The sequence below is a fragment of the Muscardinus avellanarius genome, assembly GCF_963383645.1.
Source record: "Muscardinus avellanarius genome assembly, chromosome: 2".
NCBI lineage: Eukaryota > Metazoa > Chordata > Mammalia > Rodentia > Gliridae > Muscardinus > Muscardinus avellanarius.
Window position 1 is genome coordinate 119,801,069 of NC_137787.1, and position 22,647 is coordinate 119,823,715.

The 22,647-nt window shown below is 45.7% G+C and overlaps 1 protein-coding gene across 2 annotated transcripts in view; it reads right to left on the minus strand.

Moving 5' to 3' along the window:
- CRYL1 (crystallin lambda 1) overlaps positions 1-22,647 on the minus strand; it is a gene marked incomplete at both ends in the record, with an annotated part of 99,593 nt that overhangs the window by 56,068 nt on the left and 20,878 nt on the right. For both annotated transcript variants that reach the window (XM_080689824.1, XM_080689823.1), the window contains one exon: positions 16,734-16,860. In XM_080689824.1, coding sequence (XP_080545950.1) covers positions 16,734-16,860 — 127 coding nt within the window. The remainder of the gene's footprint in view (positions 1-16,733; positions 16,861-22,647) is intronic.

Consider the following 22,647-nt stretch of genomic DNA (forward strand, 5'->3'; position numbering starts at 1 on the left):
AAATTTTATGTAAGGAATTCAGAAAAGTTGGGTTTATATCTGACCTATATGGAATATCTGAACTGTTGTATTAGATAATTTTCTCTGGAAGGAAAATGTTTATATTTTTCTCTGATTTTAACTGAAATTGCCCAAGTTTGAATATTTGTACAGGGTTTTTGTTATCGTTGTATCTGTAGGCAAACTGCTCAGGTGTCACTCCACAATATATAACTATTGTGTCCTACTGGAGTGCTGTAATCCAAGAGAGAAACTGATCTGCAAACACTACCACTGATTTTGGGTATGTACTTACTTGGTCTACTTTCCATAAAATGATACCTTCTACTCTCTCTTGTTATTTGTATTTCATAAAAAAATGTATTACAGCCTTATACTTTAAGTATTTAAGCATTTCACAAGAGTGAAAGACACTTGTTTTACAAGGCCACAAAGTTATTTTATGTAATACAAAATGGTATTTAAAATTCAGGTTATCTGATACATTCTTGGTGTAAAATGATGTGTTATAGACAGCAGTGCCCACTATTATTCCCCCCACCCAATATATGTATGTACGTTAAATAGATTGTTTAAAAAATAGATTTGAAGCTGGGCGTGGTAGCGCACGCTTGTAATCCCCGCGCTTGGAAGGCTGAGACAGGAGGATCGTGCAGGTTCGAGGCCAGCCTCAGGTACTTAGTGAGGCTCTCAGCAACTTAGTGAGACCCTGTTTCTAAATAAAATTATAAAATAGGTCTGGGAGTATAGCCCCGAGGTAGAAAGCCTCTGGGGTCCACCCCCAGTACCACCGAAAAAAAAAATAGATTTGAATAGTAGTCACAGTTAATACTTTTTAAGTTGTAAAATGTAGTTTTTCTTAATAGAGGCATAGAATTTTCTGTGTTTCTATCTTTACTTTGGGTGAGTTTGAGAGTAGTGTGGGAATATGGATTTAGAAAGAATAGGTTATTAAAAATGATTAACAAATCCATGGGGGGGAAAATGAGAAGATGTACAGTGGCAACAAAAAACAATTTGAGAAAATACTGAAGAGTAGTGAAATCAATTAGATTCTGCTGGCTTTTAAACAGTTTTAATAAGCAGTTACTTAATTAAGATATAATTCACATATCATAAAACTCCCCCTTTAAAGTAGTTTTATTATGTTCTTTAGTGCGTATATATTGATACTATTAACTTTAGAACACGTTCAACGTTCCCCAAGCATTCCCTTCCCGCTGGCAGTCATCCAGTCCCTCAACTAAGCAATGCCATTTCTACAGAGTTGTTTGTGATTTCAGATATATGAAATCATGCAGTGTGCTTTGTTTTCGTCTTAGCCTAATGTTTTCCAGATTTTTCCGTGTGGTAGCATACATCAGCATTTCATTCTGCATTGCTGAGTAACAGTCTATTGTGTCACTATACATTCACGAATACAGACCATCAGCTCCAGGACCCCCACCCCAAGGACACCAAAACCTGTGGACATTCAAGTCCCTAGCATAAAATGGCACGCAGCGTGTGCATGGAAGCTACTCGTGTTCCTCAAATCCTAGGTTACTTATAATGCCTAGTGCAATATAAACTCTTTGTAGATAATTTACTGTATACCCTAGGGGATAATGACAAGAAAAAGAAGTCTGTACATGTTTATTGCAGACACGGGTCATTTTTTTCCCCAAAGTATTGATGTATGGGTTTTGTTACAAACAGAGGTCAACTCTGCCACAGTTTTTTCATTTACCTATTATGGACATTTGGATGGTTTCTGCTTTGGGTACTAAAAATGTTGATATGAATGTTGTGTAAAAAAAAAAACAAAAGAAATAAAAAAGGGGCTGAGAGCTGGGCGTGGTGGCACACACTTGTAAACCCAGCATTTGGGAGGCTGAGCCGGGAGGATTCGGGTTCACGGCCAGCCTCAGATACTTAGCAAGGCCCGCTACAACTTAATGAGACCCTGTTTCAAAATAAAGATTAAAAAAATAAGGCTGGGGGTATAGCTTGGAGACAGAACACCCCTGGCTTTCCTCCCCAGTACAGCAAAGGGGGGCAGGGGGACTGAGGCATAGCAAGGAGGTAGAATGCCACTGGATTCAATCCCCAATACTGAGAAAAGAAAGAAGAGAAAAGGAAAGGAAAAATTGTTCTTTTTGTTTGAATGTCTGATTTTGGGGTGGTACTAAGGGATCGAACCCAAGGGCACGCTACCTCCTTGTGACATCACCAGACTGACTTTAGTTTTTATACTGACACAGGGTCTTGCTAAGTTGCTGAGACTGGTCCTGAACTTGCAATCTTCCTGTCTCAGCCTCCTGAGATCACAGGCGAGCGCCACCCTGCCCACTACACATGCCCCAGTTCAGCTCTCGGACCTGGCTGTGGGCTCTGACCTGGCCTGAAGCTGCCAGAGCTGACGGGGCGAGTCCTCGCTATCTGTCTACCTCGGAGGCAGCCTACGGAAGCAGCAGGACGGGAGGGACCAAAGCCCACCCTGAAGTGGAAGGTGCCTGTGTGAGGCTGCTGTCCTGGGGCTGCCAGCGCCTCCCGGCAGGTGACAAGGTCTCTATTCTAAAGAGTCATGGCAGGAAAGCCTGCTGGGTGGGCTGGGCAGCTGTGTGTGAAGCTTAGTAAAGAATCAAAGGAGACCGGATGACGGCTGACAGGCCGCACACGAGGGCAGAGGACTCAGCGGCACTCCGGCTGACCGTGGTCACTGTCTACGCGTGAAGCCGCCGCGCTGTCCGGCAAGGCCCAGGGCGGGTGGGCGGCTTCAAGACCCGGCGTGTGTCGCCCGGTGAGGCCGCGGTCCTGGCTCCCGGGCTCCGTCTCTGGCAAGACGGATTCCGTACCCATGGACAGCACGTGCCACAAGTGCAGGGCCCCGCACTCCTCAGGACGGTAGGCATCCACTGCCGCCACTGAAAACGGCTCCACTTAAGGCCACAGTAGACAGAGCTCTGAGATGCTCACCACACTGGTTCCATAATTTTTTCCACTTTCAGCCATAAGAGTGACTTATTTGTTTATTGGTACTGGGGATTGCATCCAGGGCCATTCCACTCCGTCTCTGAGCTACACAAGCCCTATTTCCATTTTTATATTGAAATAGGAGCCTGCTAAGTTTTTGAAGCTGGCCTTGAACCTGTGATCCTCCTGCCTCAGCCTCCAGAGTAGCTGAGACTACAGACGCAGCTACTGTGCTCAGCTGTCTCCCCGGCTGTGAGAGCAGCCCCGCGGCAGCAGGAGGGTGGGAGGAAAAGGGCTTTTCTAGGCGGTCCCAACCTAGTGCACTCACCTGCACCAAGCAAGAGGTGGCCTCCCGCCACACCACACGTGCCCTACTGCCCTCAGAGGACACTGCCACCACTGCCCTCCATGATGACAGCGGCCGCTCCTGTGTCCAGGACGGGTGCCCGCAACAGATGTGAGCCCAAGCCTGCTCCCATCGGGGCTCTCCAGTGGCACCCGCCCTCCTCAGGGCCCCCCCAACTGCAAAGCAGCTTGACCACCCCACCACCCAGTGGTTCAAAGAGATGCACTGTGCGGCAAGCCTCTGGATATTGACTTTCAAATGAAAATAAACAACCTCGGCAGAGCAGAGTCAGCAGACACAGTCCCCGGGTGCACCCCAAAAGCCAAGAAAGCAAACAGAAGACCGGAGGGTTTCCACAGCACGCGCCCCAACGCCACGACCCTGCGCTTGGTCTTTTGGACCTGCAGACTGAACCCAGGGGCTTTCCATCTCTGAGCTACGCCCCCAGCCCTGTTATACTTTTATCTTGAAACAAGATCTTGCCAAGTTGCTGAGTCTCTTCCAAAATTGCTAAAGACCGGCCTCAAAATTGAGATCCTCCTGTCTCAGCCTCCCAAGTCCTGGGATTATAGGTATGTCACACACACACACACACACACACACACACACACACACACACACACCACTGGTTGATACAGTTCACTCGGTCACAATACAATACACGTGCTTTTCCATTGTAAGTTAAATATTTACCCAAATAGGTCATATGCTGGGTTATAAAACACACTGTAACAACCTTAATAGAATAAAAATTACACCAGGTATGTTCTTAGTCCATAATGGAATTAAACTAGAAATCAATAATAGAATTATACCTGGAAAGCACCGAAAAATTGTAAACTAAACAACACATTTCCTATGAACTTATCTATGCACGAAAGAGGAAGTCAGAAGGAAATTAGGAAGTACTTTTTAATGCACTAAAAATGAAAATACACTATCAAAATTGATGGAATGCAAGTACAACGTTTGCATTCTTATATCAGAAAGTAGCCTCACACCAACTTTCTCAGGTTATATTGTTGGGAGCTAGAAAAGGACCATAAATTAAACCCAAAGCCAACAGAAGGAATAAAGCTAAGAGCAGAAAAATCAGTGGAATGTAAAGCAAAAATAACCACCGAGAAAACCAATATAACCAAAAGCTAGTTCTTTGAAAATATCACTAAAACTAATAAACTACTTGGAGGAAAAACAGAGACAAAACACAAATGATCGGTATCAGAGATGAAAAAAAATGCCAATATAGAATATTAAGTCAGGTACAGTGGCAACACCTATAACCCCAGCACTTGGGAGGCCGAGACAGGAGGATTACAGGTTTGAGGCCAGCCTCAGCAACTCAGCAAGACCCTGTTTCCAAATTTTAAAAAAGGGTGGGGAGGTGCAGTCTGGAGGTAGAATGACCCTGGGTTCAGGCCCCAGTACAAAAAAAAATTCTAAATATTAAAATGACAATAAGGAAATGTTATCAATAATGTTATTTCCACAATTGAAAATATTTGGGTGACATAAACTTCCGAAAATTTACTGGGTGGAAATAGGTTTGCCATCATCCTATATCTACTAAAGAAACTGAATTCATTAAGATCTTCCAACCACCAAATTCAAGGCCCACACAGATCCGAGGGCAAGCTGTACACAGTTTTTTTTTTTTTTTTTTTTTTTTTTGGAACCCTTCTGCCTCCGGGCTCCACTCCCAGACCTATTTTAGATTTTTAAATTGGAAACAGGGTCTCTTACGCCAGCGCGGCTGCCTTCGAACCTGCGCCGTCCTCCTGTCTCCACCTCCCAGGCGTGGGGATTCCAAGCGTGCGCCGCCACGCCCGGCTGTACAAAATATTTTTTAAAAAATAGAATCAATTCCACACAAGCACTTCCAGATGATTGAAAAGGAGAGACCATTCCTACCTCACTTTATGGAATTAGTATTATACTAATATGAAAACCAGCCAAAGAAATGGCAAAGAAACCAAACTTCAAACCCAAATCCCTCATCATTAGAAGAATCTTCAACATACACCAGGAAGTTGAATCCAAAAAGAACAACTCTCCATTAGAGAGGGAGTCTTTTTCTAGGCATATAAGGTCGGTCTGGCATTCTAAAATAAGTAAAAAAAAAAAATCATCATAAGCCGGGCGTGGTGGCGCACGCTTGTCATCCCCGCGCTTGGGAGGCTGAGACAGGAGGATCGCGCAGGTTTGAAGCCAGCCTCAGCTACTTAGTGAGACCCTGTTTCCAAAGAAAATATAAAAAAGGTCTGGGAGTATAGCCCGGAGGTAGAAAGCCTCTGGGTTCTACCCCCAGTACCACCAAAAAAAAAAAAAAATCATCATACACATTAGGCCCAGGTTTCAATTGCCAGCACCACAAAAATTAAAATTAAAATTAAAATTAAAAAATTAAGCCAGGTTTGGTGGTGCGCACCTATAATTCTAATACTTGAGAGGCTGAGACCAGAGGATCGCAAGTTCGAGGTCAGCAAGACGTAATACTCTCAATCAACCTAGTAAGACTCTGTTTCAGAATAAAAATAAAATAGGACTGGGGGTGTAGATCGGAGGTAGAATGCCCCAAGGTTGAATCCTCAGTATCACAAAAAACTTAAAATAAAAAAAAAATATTATAACAACAGGTTTAAGAAAACTTACATGGTCATCTCAGAAGACAAAGAAGACGCATTTGCCAAAATTCAAAGGTTAGCATCTATTCATGAATCCAATTCTCAGCAAACTAGGAATCAAGGGGACTTCCACAACCTGATAAAAGACACTGACTGTTTTTTTTAAAAAAAAGAGGAACTCCGCCAGGTGTGGTAGAACAGGCTTATAATCCCAGCATTTGGGAGGCTGAGATGGGGGGATCGTGGTTCGTAGTTCGTGGACAGCCTCAGCTACTTAGGCCCTTCGCAACTTAGTGAGGCCCTATTTCAAAATAAAGAATAAAAACTAGGGCTGGGGGTGTAGCTCAGAGGTAGAATGCTCCTGGGTTACATCCCCAGTACCGCAAAAAAATAAATAAATAAACAAAGTAAAAAAGAGGAACTCTAAGCCCAGTGTGGTGTCACAGATTTGTAATCCCAGCACTTGGGAGGCTGAGACAGTAGGATCACAGGTTCAAAGCCACCCCTGGCAACTTAGTGAGGCTCTCAGCAACTTAGTGAGACCCTGTTTCCAAATAAAAAATGAAAATAAAAAAATAGGGCTGCCCCTTGTTTCAAAAATAGGACTACCCATTGGCTCAATTCCAGTACTGCAAAAAGAAAAAAAAAATGCTTGAATTCTACAAAAAAGTTTTTTAAAAAAGTGAGTTTAGAGCCGGGCGTGGTGGTGCACGCTTGTAATCCCCACGCTTGGGAGGCGGAGACAGGAGGATCGCGCAGGTTCGAAGCCAGCCGTGCTGGCGTAAGAGACCTTGTTTCAAAAATATAAAATAGGTCTGGGAGTGTAGCCCGGAGGAAGGAGGGCTTCCAGGAACCCCAGTACCACCAAAAAAAAAAAGTGAGTTTAGTAGGCTCACAGGATACAAAGTCAATATATAAAACTTCCCTTTTCTTCTTTTTTGTTTCTTCTTTTTTTTTTTTTTTTTTGGTACTAAGGATTGAACCTGGAGTGTTCTACTTCACCTCCAACCCTTTTTATTTCTAGTTTATTTTAAAACAGGGTCTTACTAAGTTGCTGCGGGTTTTGCTATGTTGCTGAGCCTGGCTTGAACCTGCAGTCCTCCTGTCTCAGCCTCCCAGGTACTGGGATTACAAGCATGTGCCACCACGCCCAGCTCCTCAATCGCATTTCTATATTCAAATAATGAACACCTAGAAATTGAAAAAAAATGATAGGCATAATGACAATGGCATCAGAATCATTAAATACTTATTAAGAGAAATAAATACTTATGTATCTAACAAAACATGTGCCAGATCTATGTGATAAAAATTATATAAACAGGTGAGAAATAACTTGAAGACTAAATAGATTGAAAAGTTCAATTTTATCAAGATGCCAATTTTCTCCAAAACTGATAGACAGATTCACTGAAACTCCGATCAAAATCTCAGCAGAAGCCAGGAATGATGGTGCACGTCTGTGATCCCAGTCCACAGGAGGCTGAGACAGGAGCATTGCAGGTTCAAGACCAGCCTCGGCAACCTAGCAGACCCTCAGCAACTTGGCAAGACCCTGTTTCAAAATAAAAAGGGATGGGGTATAGTTCAGAGGTAGAATGCCCTGGATTCAATCCTCAGTACCAGAAAAAAAAAAAAAATCATCAGAACTTTTTTTTAAGAACTTGACACACTGAGCCAGACATGGTAATCCCAATAGTTAAACAAATACAAGGTCTGTAATTCTAGTAGTTGAGAGGCTGGTACAGGAGGATCGCAGGTTCAAGGACAGCCTCAGCAATGTAGAGACCCTGTTTCAAAATAAAAAGGGCAGAGAATGAAAATTCCTTTCATTTATTGATACCTGTAATGCAAAGCAATTGGGTGTAGTATTTTTATATTGATGCTGATTAATTGAACTCAGGGGCATTCTACCTCTCAAGTACATCCCCAGCCCTTTTTTTAAATTTTGAAACAGAGTCTCACCCATGTGTGGTGGCCTGTAATCCTGTAATCCCAGTACTTGGGAGGCTGAGACAGGAGAATTGCAGGTTCAAGGACAGCTTCAGCAACTTAGTGAGACTCTCAACAACCTAGAAAGACCCTATTGGGCTGGTGACAATAGCTCAAAGGTAGAATGTCCCTGGGTTCAATCCTCAATTCCACACACACACACACACACACACACAAAGGCAAGTTTATCTAAAATGTAAAGCAAAGAAATTAGAATAGCCACAACAATTAGAGAACTCACTCTCTGGTTTAAGCATTTACTATAAACAAAGTACCATAGACATGCAGATCAGTCCAGAAATAAGCCCTCAAATATGACAATTGGTGTGTGTGTTTTACTAAGGATCGAACCCAAGGGCATTCTACCTCCAATCTCCACCCCAACCCTTTTTAACTTTATGTTTTGAAATAGGGTCTTCCTAGGTTGCTGCGAGTCTCTGTAAGTTGCTGGGGCTGGTTTCTAACCCTCTATCTCAGCCTCCCAAAGTCCTGGGACCATCGGCTATGACCACAGCCACTCAACTGCCTTGCTAATGGCAACTGATTCTGACAGGGGTTCAAGACATTTCAATGAAAGCAAATGATAGTCTTTTTAAAAAATGATACAGAGGGGAGTGATGAGCCCCCCTCATGCCATTTTGGCATGGGGCTGTAACTATTTTCTGTATTTCTTTTTTCTGTATTTCTATTTTCTGTATTTCTATCTTTTTAATAAACTTCTTTAAATCTTCAAAAAAAAAAATGATACAGAAAAACTCAATGTCTTTTTACTCCGTATAAAGTGAAAGCTCAGAGCTTTAACTTCCAGAAGTGAACAGGAGAAAATCTTTGTGCCCATGTGTTAGAAAAAGATTCCAAAGATAAAGCAGAAAAAAGTTTCACGAAAGACACAAATTAACTTAGATTTCATCAACATTTAAAACTGTAGCTTTTTATTTTCACTGTTGAGAAAATAAAAATAAATGCTTTCAAAATACATATCTAATTAAGGATTTGTGCATGATATTAAAAAATCTTTAAAAACCCAATAAGAAATAACCCACTTTTTATTTTTTTAAACATTTTATCTTATTTTTATTTTTGCAGTACGAGGGATTGAACCCAGGAGGCATTCCACCTCTGAGCTATACCCCCGGCCTTTTATTCTTTATTTTGAAATAGGGCCTCACCAAGTTACAGAGGCTGGCCGCAAATCTGCAACCCTCCCACCTCAAACCGCCAAATCCTAAGATGACAGGTGTGTGCCACCATGCCTCTTGTTTTCTTTTCAGTACTGGGAGTGGAACCCAGGGGCATTCTACCTCTGAGCTACATGCCCTGCCCTGTTTTTATTCTTTATTTTGAAACAGGGTCTCCCTGAGTTGCAGAGGGCCTAAGTAGCTGAGGTTGTCCGCGAACTGCGATCCTCCCATCTCAGCTTCCCAAATGCTGGGATTACAAGCCTGCCCACCACGCCTGGCTTAGTTTTACTTCTAGATTTCTACGGTTGTCCTTCTATGGAAGCAAACTCAGTTTCAGCTTCACAGCTCCATAAACCGTTCCCGTGGCTCCTCCAGCAGCTTGGCCTCAAGCCTTGAGACCCAGGGGTTAGATAGAGCGCCACACTGCAGCTAATGGGCCGAGTGCTCTTTAAGAGGTGACGCCTTCACACAGGCTTTTCAGAATAAACCTATTTTTCCAGCACAGTCAATTTTCTTGCCAGGCAGGATTTGATTTCTAAATTGCAATCGGTTCTAGAAATTCAGGCTTCTTGCATGCTCCCATACTTCAGCAGTTAGCAAACCTCATGATCCACGCTTCTGCCTTCTGGGGTTTGGCTGGAAGATAATCCACTGAGGACAATTACACTTACAGTGCTGGGACGGGTATCTGCAGGGACTCTGCACACCCTGAACACACGTCTGGTTGAAAAACGACCAAAAGCTTTCTGGTTGTGTATGTGTGTTTGTTTTTCTTTGTGTGTGTTGTGTGTGTGTGTGTTGGAGAGGGTACTGGGATTGAACCCAGAAGTGTTCTACCTCCGTGCTCTATCCCAGCCTGGCCTCCAACCTGGGATTCTCCTAGCTCACCTTCCCAAGCATTCTCCTTTTTTTTTTTTTTTTTTTTTTTTTTTGCGTGTCTGGGGATGGGACCCAGGGGCATTCGACCTCTGAGCTACACCCCCCTGCCCTATTTTTAATTCTTTATTTTGAAACCAGGTCTCACTGAGTTGCAGAGGGCCTCACTAAGTAGCTGAGGCTGTCCGCAAACCGTGATCCTCCGGTCTCAGCCTCCCGAAAGCTGGGATTACAAGCGTGCGCCACCATGCCCAGCTTGCGTTGCATTCTACTTTTAAACAAGTCCCTAAAGTAACAATTACACACACGCGCGCGCACACACACACTTCTTGGAGTACTGTGATTACACGTCATGGTGAGGTCAAAGTGACATACACAACCCGCACACAGGCTCTGGAGTGGTTTCCTCGGGTCCCGCCCTGGCTCCACCCCTCATGCACGTGCAGTGAGACCTTCACACGCAGGCATGACACAATTTGAACTGTTTCCTTCCTGCGTTTTTCCGTTTCCCCGTCCTCCTCCCTCCCTCACCGTCCGCTGCTCCCCGGCCCCTCTCCTCTCCTATCTGAAGCCCCTTTTGTGTCCTATTTTCTTTTTTTTTTTTTTTTTTTTTTTTTGGTGGTACTGGGGTTCCTGGAAGCCCTTCTACCTCCGGGCTACACTCCCAGACCTATTTTTACATTTTCATTTTGGAAACAGGGTCTCCTAAGCCAGCGCGCGGCTGGCTTCGAACCTGCGCGATCCTCCTGTCTCCGCCTCCCAAGCGCGGGGATTACGAGCGTGCGCCACCACGCCCGGCTTGTGTCCTATTTTCTAACTCCCACAGATGAGAGAACACGCAGGACCCTAGACTTTCTGAGACTGCCTGGCCTCAGCTTAGTGTTTTCTAGTTCCATCCATTTTCCTATAATTTGTCATCATTGTCTTTGGTGCTGGGGATTGAACGCAGGGACATTCTACCTCTGAGCTACAGTCCAGCCCTATTTTCTTTTTATAATTTTGAAACAGGGTCTAATTTCCTGAGGCTGGCCTCAAACCTGTGATCCTCTTGTCTTGGCCTGCCAAGCACTGGGATTACAGGGCTGCACCACCGTCCCCAGATCAATGCCACGATTCTGTTCTTCTTTATGGCTGAATCGAATTCTACTGTGTGAGCTGGGCATGGTGGCACACACTTGTAATCCTAGTACTTGGGAGGCTGAGACAGGAGTCTGGGTTCTCGGCCAGCCTCATCTACTTAGTGAGGCCCTCTGCAACTTAGTGAGACCCTGTTTTCAAATAAAGAATAAAAAATAGGACTTTTTTGTGGTGCTGAGGATAGAACCCAGGGGCATTCTACCTCTGACTACAGCCCCAGCCACCGCACCCAGCTACAAAACAGAATTCTATTGTGCGCCTACCCCACATTTTCTTTATTCATTCATCTGCTAATGGGCACCTAGGTTGGCTCTATATTTTGGCTACTGTGAATTGTGCTGCTATAAACACAGATAAGTGTGTTTCACTACAGTATCTTTTAAAAGAACTGTCTCTAAACCGGGCATGGTGACATACACTTATAATCCCAGCATTTGAGAGGCTGAGGCAGGCGGATCTGGGTTCACAGCCAATCTCAGCTACTTAGTGAGGCCCTCTGCAACTCAGTGAGACCCTGTTTCAAAATTTAAAATAATAATAATAATAGCCGGGCGTGGTGGCGCATGCTTGCAATCCCCGCACTTGGGAGGCGGAGACAGGAGGATCGCGCAGGTTCGAAGCCAGCCGTGCGCGCTGGCTTAGGAGACCCTGTTTCTAAATAAAAAATATAAAAATAGGTCTGGGAGTGTAGCCCGGAGGTAGAAGGGCTTCCAGGAACCCCAGTACCACCAAAAAATAAAAAAATAAAAAAAATAAAAAAATAATAATAATAAAATAGGGCTGGGGGTGTAGTTCAGAGGTAGAATGCCCCTGGGCTCCATCCCCAGTACTGCAAAAAATAAAAAATAAAAAATAAAAACCTGTCACCAAGTAGCCTACATGGATTTTTGTATAAGGAGAATATTTCCTTGTACAAATCAGAAAAAGAGTTGTGAGAAGCATTAAGAGGTCGGAAGCCCTCAGAGGCCTCTGGAGCTTAGACGGCTCAGGAAAGCACTTGCCTGGCATGTGCCAGGCCCTGGGTTCAACCCTAGCACCACCAAGAAAAATCTATGGGCACTGAGGAACTGCGACAGAGCCAGGTGACCACGTTCTCATGGGCTTTTATGGAAATTCAATTTTAATGATATTCTTGGGTGGAAGTTTCTTCAAGTCTGACAATTAGTGATAAATATCACAAAGTTGTTTCTTATTTTGTTTTGGTGCTATGGATTGAATTCAGGAGCACTTGATCCCTAACTATACCCCCAACTCATTTCCTATTTTTATTTTGATAGGGTCTAAGTTGCTAAGAGTCTCACTAAGTTACCAAGGCTAGTGTCAAACCTGTGCTCCTCCTGTCTCAGTCAGAGGCATTCCCTTCCCTTTTCCTCTCTGTGCTACTGGAGGAAGATTTTCCTTTATTTTAGACAGGGTCTCACTAAACTGCCCAGGGTGGACAGGTGGCAATCCTGAGGCTCCTGGGGAAGTGGGGTCACAGGCGTGCTCCACCACGGCGGCCAGGAAAGACCGCCTCCGAAGAGTGCAGTCTCCTGCAGCAGCAAGAGTGTGCGTCCTCTGTGCCTGCCTCCTACTGCTGTTCTACACAACAGAGGCTGCTCACACGCACACATTCACGGAACCTAGACAATAGAGACAGACCTTGAATACAGTGTCCAGGCCCGCTGTGATGAAGCCCACACCGCTCTATAGCATTTCTTTTCTTTTTTTTTTAACTGGGAATTGAATCCAGGGGCAGTCTATCTCTGAGCTATACCCATATCCCTATTTATTTATTATTTTTTGCAGTACTGAGGATAGAACCCAGGGGCATTCTACCTCCGAAACTACACACCCAGCCCTATTTTTTATTCTTTATTTTGAAACAGGTTCTCACTGAGTTGCAAAGGGCCTCACTAAGTAGCTACGGCTGGCCTTAAACCGCAAACCTCCTGTCTCAGCCTCCCAAATGCTGGAATTACAAGATTGCAACACCATGCTTGGCTTTTTTTTTTTTTTTTCCCCACGACTGGGGATGAAATGCAGGGGTATTCTACCTCCAAGCTACACCATTTTTTATTCTTTATTTTGAAACAAGGTCTCACTGAGTTGCAGAGGGCCTCACTAAGTAGGTGAGGCTGGTCGCAAACCAGTATCCTCCTGTCTCAGCCTCCCAAATACTGGATTATTTATTTTGTTTGTTTATTTTTGAAACAGGGTCTCACTAGGGTGCTGAGGCTAGCCTCAAACCTACAATCCTCCTGTGTCAGCCACCCAAGCACTGGGATTGCAGGCATGCACCACCGCGCCCAGCTCCATGTCATTTCTTTTTTTTTTTTCTTTTTCTTTTTTTTTTTTTTTTTGTGGGTCTGGGGATGGAACCCAGGGGCATTTGACCTCCAAGCTACACCCCTGCCCTGTTTTTTATGCTTTATTTTGAAACCAGGTCTCACTGAGTTGCAGAGGCCTCACTAAGTAGCTGAGGCTGTCCGCGAACCACGATCCTCCAGTCTCAGCCTCCCGAATGCTGGGATTACAAGCATGCGCCACCACGCCCGGCTTCCATGTCATTTCTTTATTGCCAAAATCTGAACATTTTTAATGTACCAAGTACCATGCCAAGCACTTTTTTTATAAGGCAGCACATCTACCTCTGAAATCATCCCTAAGAGAAGAACTCAGTTTATATCCAAGTCATTCGTTACAATGTTTTCATGTTATGAAGGGTTCTCCGTGTTTTGTTGTTGTTTGGTGGCACCAGGAATTCTTTTTTTTTTTTTTTTTTTGGTGGTACTGGGGATGGAACCCAGGGGCCTTCTACCTCCGGGCTATACTCCCAGACCTATTTTATATTTTATTTGGAAACAAGGTCTCTTAAGCCAGCTGAGGCTGGCTTCGAACCTGTGCAATCCTCCTGTCTCCGCCTCCCAAGCGCGGGGATGACAAGCGTGCGCCACCACGCCTGGCCCTACACCTCTACTACTTCTTATTTATTATTTTGTAAAAGGATCTTGATAAGTTTCTGTGGCTGGCCTTGAACCTGCAATCTTCCTGTCTCAGTCTCCCAAGTACTGGGATTATAGATGTACCTGGCTGGGTTCTCCGTGTTTGGAAAACAAGATACAGGTGTAGTGGCACATGCTTGTCATCCCAGTACTTGGGAGGCTGCCAGACAAGAGGGTCAAGGCGCAGCTACTTAGTGAGACAGTGTCTCAAAAATAAAGAATAAAAAATAGGGCTGGTAGGTAGTGTAGCTCAGAGGTAGAATGCCCTTGGTTCAATTCCCAGTATAACGAGAGAGAGAGAGGGAGAGAGAGAGAGAGAGAGAGAGAGAGAGAGAAGAAAAAAAGCAGGATTCAAGGAAGACCCATTAGCCTGAACTAAGCCTGAACTAATTAAATCATGCTAGCTTCAAATGGTTATAGAAATCATCTGATAGACATTTTTTTTTCAAAACTGGGAACGGAATGGAAGGGCTGGGGATATGGTTCAGTGGTAGAGCACCTGCCTCACATACGCAAGGCCCTGAGTTCAATCCCCAGTATCGGAGGAAAGAAAAAAAGAAGAGAGAGGGAGAGAGGACAAAGAAATATAACAAAAGCCAGGCATGGTCAGTGACACACACCAGCAGGCCCGGCACTGGTGAGGCAGGAGGACCGCTTGAACCCAGGAGCTCAAGACCCGCCCAGACTGGAGCAAGATCCTACCTCAAAAAAAAAAAAAATTAAGATAGATCTATTCATTACTTCTGGAACATAACTTATTTCACACCTGCTAGTGCTAGAAAAATTATAAATAAGCTTTATAAAGATAAAAGTTATAAAAAATGAAAGCAACATAGAGTCATCATGTTGTGGAACCATAAGAACATGGTTACAGAGGGGAGTACTTAGAGATGTGCCTGGCTCGGTGCACACACCCGACACCGGTGGCTGCAGCCTCGGGAAGCTGAGCAGGAGGGTCATGGGATGGACGGCAGCCTCCGCAACTTAGCCAGGCCCCGCTTCAAAAAGAAAAAAGGAAAAGGGGCTGGGGGTGTAGCTCAGAGGTAGAATGCCCCAGGGTTTAATCCCCAGCACCACACACACACACACACACACACACACACACACACACACACAATCACTTTTAATCTCTCACCATGATGCATAAAATGTACCAATAAAATTAATTTAAAAATAGATCCTATGCTTATTCCTGTATGTCCATATCTATGATAAAGTTTTATTAATTATTTATTTTTTGTGGTACTGGGGGTAGTACCCAGGGGCTTTCTACCTCCAGGCTATACTCCCAAACCTATTCTTTGATATTTTATTTGGAAACAGGGTCTCGCTAAGTTGCTGCGAGCCTCACTAAGTAGCTGAGGCTGGCTTCGAACCTGCTCGATCCTCCTGTCTCAGCCTTCCAAGCGCGGGGATCACAAGTGTGCGCCACCACGCCCGGTTTAAAGTTTAATTTATAAATCAGGCATGGTAAGAGATGAACAACTGTAACTAATAAAAAAAATTATCCTGTAATAAAAGTTCTATGAATGTGGCCTCTGTTGAAAGAGTCTGGCAAATACTATTTACAGACCAAAGTAGCCAGAGCTGCAGAATGTCAAACAGCAGGTGAGGGAGCCTGCCCGGGAGAGGAGGGGGTCGCAAGCGGTCCTCCCGCCACCTCCCGATGGAGACAGCCTGTGGAAGGAAGCAGAGGCTCCGCGCCGCCCAGCCCAGCCCTGGGTCCCGGGATCCGCTGCGGCCACTCTGAGGCACGCGGCCCATTTGACCGGGTCCAGGACTCAGCTTAGAGCAACGTGAGACCCCGAGAAGCAGAACCGATGATGACTCCTCCAGCAGCCTGGAGCCCGGGGCAGGCTGCCTGCGGCGGGCGCTGAGCTGCAGAGGAGGGGCTCTGGGAAGGCTCGGGCCACCCTAGCCTGCTGGCATCTCCAACCTCTCTACGCTCGGAACAGTGCTTGGGAGGAGTCTTCTTTTTGTGGGAACCCAGGGGCCCTCTACCTCCGCGGTACACCCCCAGCCCTTTTTATGTTTTATTCGGAGACAGAGTCGAAGTTGCTGAGGCTGGTCTCAAACTTGCAATCCTCCTGTTTCAGCCTCCCCAGTAATGGGATTGCGGGGGGGGGGGGGGGGATTAAGTGAAGTTGTTGGAAAGACTCAACACAAACGACAGGTTATGTTTTAAGTGATTTCTTTACGTTTTTACTTAAGTATGAAAACAAGAATATCATCTCTCACCCTGGTACAGTAGCCTATGCCTATAACCCTAGTACTTGGGAGGCTGAGACAGGAGGATCTTAGGTTCAAGACCAGCCTCAGCAACTTAGCAAGACCATTTCAAAGTTTTAGAAATGTATAAAATAAAATGTGCTGGGAGTGCAGCTCAGAGTAGAATGTCTCTGGATTCAATCCCTAATACAAATATATATATAATCACCTCTTGTTTAAAAAGTGGATTAAAAAGTGTTAGCCATTCAGAATGTCTAATTTTGCTCAAAATGATACCACCTATAAAGTCGTCGCAGGTGTTTAATAAAAATCTGTGGAGGAGTGGTTGTGAAGACCCTCTTTCCCCAAACAGAACTGACCTTGCAAGCCCTGTCTCCCGGCCTCTCGGCTCTCCCCAGGCTGGACTCACCTGCACGTGCACAGCGCCCTCTACCGCCGCGGCGAGGTCGGCGCAGCCGCTGATGAGCGACAGCTGCTGCTGGGCGCCCAGCGCGCCTTTCAGGGAGCCCTCCTGCTCCAGCAGCCGCAGCTCCTTCCTGGGAAGAAGCAGAGGGGTCAGAAACTCGCAAGCGGGCCCACGCTGAGGGGCCACCCACCCAGCAGGATGTGACCATCAAAAAACGGGAAACAGCCGGGCGTGGTGGCGCGCACTTGTAATCCCAGCATTCGGGAGGCTGAGACAGGAGGATTGCGTTTGCGGACAGCCTCCGCTACTTAACGAGGCCCGTGGCAACTCAGTGAGACCCTGTTTCCAAAAAAAGTAAAAAAGACTGGAAATAGGGCTAGGGGTTTAGCTCGGAGGTACAGTGCTCCTGGGTTTCATCCCCAGTACCAAAACAAAACAAAACAAAACAAAACTACACGTGGCCTTGCGGATTCCAGGAGCTAGAAGCCTCCCCACTGCTGGTGCGGTTGAGAGCCGTGCAGCTGCACGACTCAGCAGGAAGTTAAAAACTGCGTCACTGCCCGTCCCACAATTCCATTTCCAGGCATATGCCCCCGAAGATTGGAAAGCAGGCTCTTAAATTTTCATATGGCTGTGTTCATAGCAGGATCACACACAATTGCCAAGAGCAGAAGCAGCATACAAAATTGAAAAAAACGAGAGGTTATACGTACAAACATGGAAATATCACCCGGCCCTGAAGAGGAGGGAAATTCTAATCCATGCTACAGTAGATGAACCTTGAGAGCGTCATGCTGAATCAGGGGGGTGGAAAAAAGCCCATGATTCCACTTCTCTGAGGAGCCAAGAGCGGCCAAGCGCGGCAGCCAGGATGTAGAAGGGTGGGTGCCGGGCTGGCACTAGGAGGATGAGGAGCCAGTGCACAATGGTTGAGTCTCGGTGTGAGAAGATGGAATGTTCTGGGAGTGGATGGCAGTCACGGCCGCACAGCGACGGGCGTGTACTTAATGCCACTCAACGGGCACGGCCGGCGGCACATGCCTGTGACCCCGTGTGTGGAGGCTGAGACAAGAGAATGGCAGGTTCAAAACCAGCCTCAGCAACTCAGTAAGACCCTGTTTGAAAATTTAAAAAATGAAAAGGGACTGGGGTATAGTTCAGAGGTAGAATGCCCCTCGGCTCTTTTCTTTCTTTTTTAAACAATTAATGTGGGTGTGGTGGCGCACGCTCTAATCCCCGCACTTGGGAGGCGGAGACAAGAGGATCCTGCAGGTTCGAAGCCAGCCGCGCTGGTTTAAGAGACCCTGTTTCCAAATAAAATATAAAAATGGGTCTGGGAGTGTAGCCCGGAGGTAGAAGGGCTTCCAGGGACCCCAGTACCACCAAAAAAAAAAAAAAAAATTAAATGCTCATTTTGAACAAACAAAACATCAAAATTAGAAGTATAAAAGGTAATATGTCACCCATAGTCTACTTTACATTGACAACATTTTCTTCCCTCTGACTTTAAATAAAAATCTAACTTTGCCGAAGCTAGACTGCAGTGTTCTGCTGACCTCTAGAGGTCTACCTGGGTGGAGCAGTGCAGCCGCTTGCTAGCGAGGGTTCACACCAGTGACAGGGAGGCCAGCTTTCTCAGTACTGAGAAAGAAAAGACCAAATAAAAGACAATGAGCCACATTTCAGCCTTCCAGAACTAACCACCATCAACGTTTGCTTTTTGTCCTTTGGGGACTGAACCTACAGGCGTTCTACCTACAAGCTACATCCCAGCCCTCCTTAAAATATTTATCTATGGTACTGGGGGTGGAACCCAGGGCATTCAACCTCCAAGCTACACCTCAGCCCTTTTTATTTTTTACTTTGAAACAGAACCTAAGTTGCTTGGGGCCTCACCAAGTTGCTGAGCCCGGCCTCAAACCTATGACCCTCCTTTCTCAGCCTCCCAAGTACTGGGATTACATGTGTGCACCACCATGCCTAGCCATTTATTTATTTTTACTTTGAAACAGGATTTCTTTTTTTTTTTTTTTTTTTTTTTTTTTTTTTTTTTTTTGGTGGTACTGGGGTTTCTGGAAGCCCTTCTACCTCCGGGCTACGCTCCCAGACCTATTTTATATTTTTGAAACAGGGTCTCTTACGCCAGCGCGGCTGGCTTCGAACCTGCGCCATCCTCCTGTCTCCACCTCCCAAGCGCGGGGATTACAAGCGTGCGCCACCACGCCCGGCAAAACAGGATTTCACTAAGTTGCTGAGAGTCACAAATTTGCTGAAGCTGGTGTTGAACCTGTGATCCTCCAGTCTCAGCCTCCCAAGTACTAGGATCACAGGTGTGTCACCACGCCTGACTAATTACAATTTTCTGACCAATTATTTTGGAGGAACTTCTGCCTTGAACTTTGTAGATCACATACATGGAAAATATATGATTATTCACCTGGATTTTCTTTTTCACTTGTTTATATTTATCTTATTTTGTGGTGCTGGAGATTGAACCCAGGGGCATTATACCTCTGAGCTACATCCCAGTCCTATCTTATTTTTTATTTTAAGACAGGGCCTCACTGAATAGTGGAGGACCTCACTAAGTTCCCAAGGCTGGCCGCAAACCTCCTGTCTCAGCCTCCCAAGTACTGGGATCACAGGTGTGTGTCACCACACCTGTCTCATTCTAACACATTAATGGGGGGGGGGCACGTGTGGCCTGCACAGGGCTGGCCTCCCTGTCACCTGGTATGAACCCTCCCTAGCAAGTGGCTGCACTGCTCCACCCAGGTAGACCTCTAGAGGTCAGCAGAACACTGCAGTCTAGCTTCAGCAAAGTTAGATTTTTATTTAAAATCAGAGGGAAGAAAATGTCAATATAGACTAGAGGTGAAATACTACCTTTTTATACTTCTGTTTTTGATATTTTTTTCAAAATGAGCATTTATATGTTAAAAAAAAAAAAAAGGCAGCCAGGCGTGCTGGCGCACGCTTGTAATCTCAGCATTCTGGAGGCTGAGACCAGAGGATCACGGTTCAGGGACAGCCTCAGCTACTTAGTGAGGCCCTCCGCAACTCAGTGAGACCCGGTTTCAAAATAAAGAATAAAAAATAGGGCAGGGGGTGTAGCTCGGAGGTCGAATGCCCCTGGGTCCATCCCCAGACCCGCCAAAAATAAATAAATAAAATAAAATAATTTGTAAAGTTCCTGGTGAAGCACCTAAACTTGGGTGTGCAGTAGGAGACATCCCCCAGCACCCCGTGGAAGCTGACCGCGAGCAGGACCGGCCTCTTGTTGCTCCCTCTTCTCCTGGGCACCCAGAAGTTCTCCCTCCTCCAGGCAGGTGATGGTGGGACTCAGCACACCTCTGTCTAAAGGTGTGCTGCTTGTGATACCACAGCCCAAAGCCAGCTCTGCCTCCAGACTGTGAGCTAAGTAAACCTCTCTCCTTTATCAAAGCACCCCCTGGGTATTCTGTTACAGCCACACAGAACAGACTAATAACACAGACAGCAGTGAGGCGGGAGTCTCACCATGCCTGAGCCCCCACCCTTGACCCCACCTAGGCCTCTACAGCCCAGCGCTGTCAACATGCGGGCCCACAGACAAGGAGGCGCACAGCAGGGTCGTGACAGAAGCATGCTGCTCAGAGTGGTCACCAAAAGTCACTCCTAACCCTGTCATCTGACACGGCCAAAGTGTTGTGACTTCTCCCCAAGCAGTCTATGTGCGTCCGTGCGTGTGTGTGTGTTTTACTGGGGCTCAAACCCAGGGCCTCCTTCGTGCCAGGCAAGCGCGCTACCCCTGAGCTGTGCCCTCCCCAAGTGTTTCAGCCTATGTAACCCTTACCAATCAGATAAAGCAGTTATTTCTTTTGGGGAAGACAAACAAATAGGGGAGTGAAGCAATCGTTTGAGCAGTGCTATTGACAGCCAAGCAACAGCAGGACCTGTGAACACAGACAATCAGCACCGGTGAGCGACCTGGCCGGGCCCAGAGCCCACTGCTGTGACCGTGCCCGAAAACCGGGTCACTCCTGACCGGCTCAGGCCAGAGAGGCTTCACCAGCCCTCCCTGCACCCTACTCCCAGGAAGCTAGACGACGGATGGCAGGTCTTTACTATCCTTCAATACAATTGAAAAAAACTTGTAATCCCGGCACTTGGTAGACGGAGACAGGAGGATTGTGCAGATTCAAAGCCAGCCGCGCTGACTTAAGAGACCCTGTTTCTAAATTTAAAAAGTATAAAAATAGGTCTGGGAGTATAGCCCGGAGGTAGAAGGGTTTCCAGGAACCCCAGTACCACCAAAAAAGAAAGAAAGAAAAAAATTCTCTATGAATGTCTTCTAAATTGTTCTTATATTTATACTCAGATTGCTTATGTTTGTTGATAGTTATAGTAAATTTTTTTTTTGCAGGTCTGGGGATGGAACCCAGGGCCATTTGACCTCCAAGCTACACCCTCTGCCCTATTTTTTATTCTTTATTTTGAAACCGGGTCTCACTGAGTTGCAGAGGGCCTCACTAAGTAGCTGAGGCTGTTCACGAACTGCAATCCTCCGGTCTCAGCCTCCCAAATGCTGACAAATGTGTGCGCCACCACACCCAGCTATAGTAAATTTTTTATTGTCTTTTAACTTGTGTGTTGCCAATTTATAGAAATATGAAGTGTCAAACTGGATGTGGTGGTGCACGCTTGTAATTCCAGTACTTGGGAAGCTGAGACAGGAGGATCGCAGTTCACAGACAGCCTCAGCTACTTAGTGAGGTCCTCCGCAACTTTGTGAGACCCTGTTTCAAAATGAAAGATAAAAAATAAGCTGGGGGTGTAGCTGGAGGTAGAATGCCCCTAACTTCTATCCCACTACCACATTAAAAAAGGAAGAACTATGACTTATCATGGCTTGGACATAGATCATCCCTGGGCAGAGCGCACATACTGTCAGGCAAAAACTTCAGAAGTAAAAAGATTGGACCACATGGATTCTAAGCACATCAGCAAACAAATCCTTTGTGAGTGAATAGTTTGAGTGGATTTACTGGGTGGTAACATATAAAATGAATACTGATTTATTCAGCCTTAACAAGAAAGACAAAACTGGGTGTAGTGGTGCACACTTGTAATCCCCGGACACAGAAGGCTGGGACAGGAAGATTGCAGGTTGAAGGACAGCCTCAGCAAATTAGTGATGCCCTGTTTCAAAACAAAAAATAAGAAGGCTAGGGGTGTACTCAGAGATAGAATGTCCTTGGGTTCAATCCCTGGTACCACCTACACACACAAAAAAATAAAGGTGTGTGGGAGAATGAAAAGAAGTTTCCAATCAGAACACAAGAGTCATCCATAGGAATCCAGATCCAGATCCGAACAGAAGAGAAGATAAAATTTAGGCCAGGGCAGGAAAGATGGGGGTAAATCAAAAACAAGAGACTGGATGTGAGCCGAACCTGGGTTCAGAAATAAGTTCAGCTACTTAGGAGATGGCCTGCAGGGCAGCTACCCTGTTTAAGAGATCACTACCGGTGGTTCATTAACTTCTCTACTTAAAAAGCTGAGTCATGCCAGGGATTACGTCTGTCATGCCAGGGATTACGTCTGTCATGCCAGTACTTGGGAGCCCAAGACAGGAGGATCGCAGGGTCAAGGCCAGCCTCAGCAACTTAATGAGACCCTGTTTCAAAATAAAAATAAAATAAGGCTGGGGGTGTAGAATGCCCCTAAATTCAATCTTCAGTACCAAAAATAAAACAGTAAAAAGCTGAGTCATTTTGAGATGGACCCAAGTACCACGGTGACATCTACAGTGATGGCAGGGGAGAGCCTGCGATGGAAGAGGAGCGGTACCCAAAACAGTGATTTCGGATGCAGCTCGGTCCTCCCTGGAGTGGGGAGGGTAAGCCCCCCACCCAAGATGCCACACGGCCTCTGC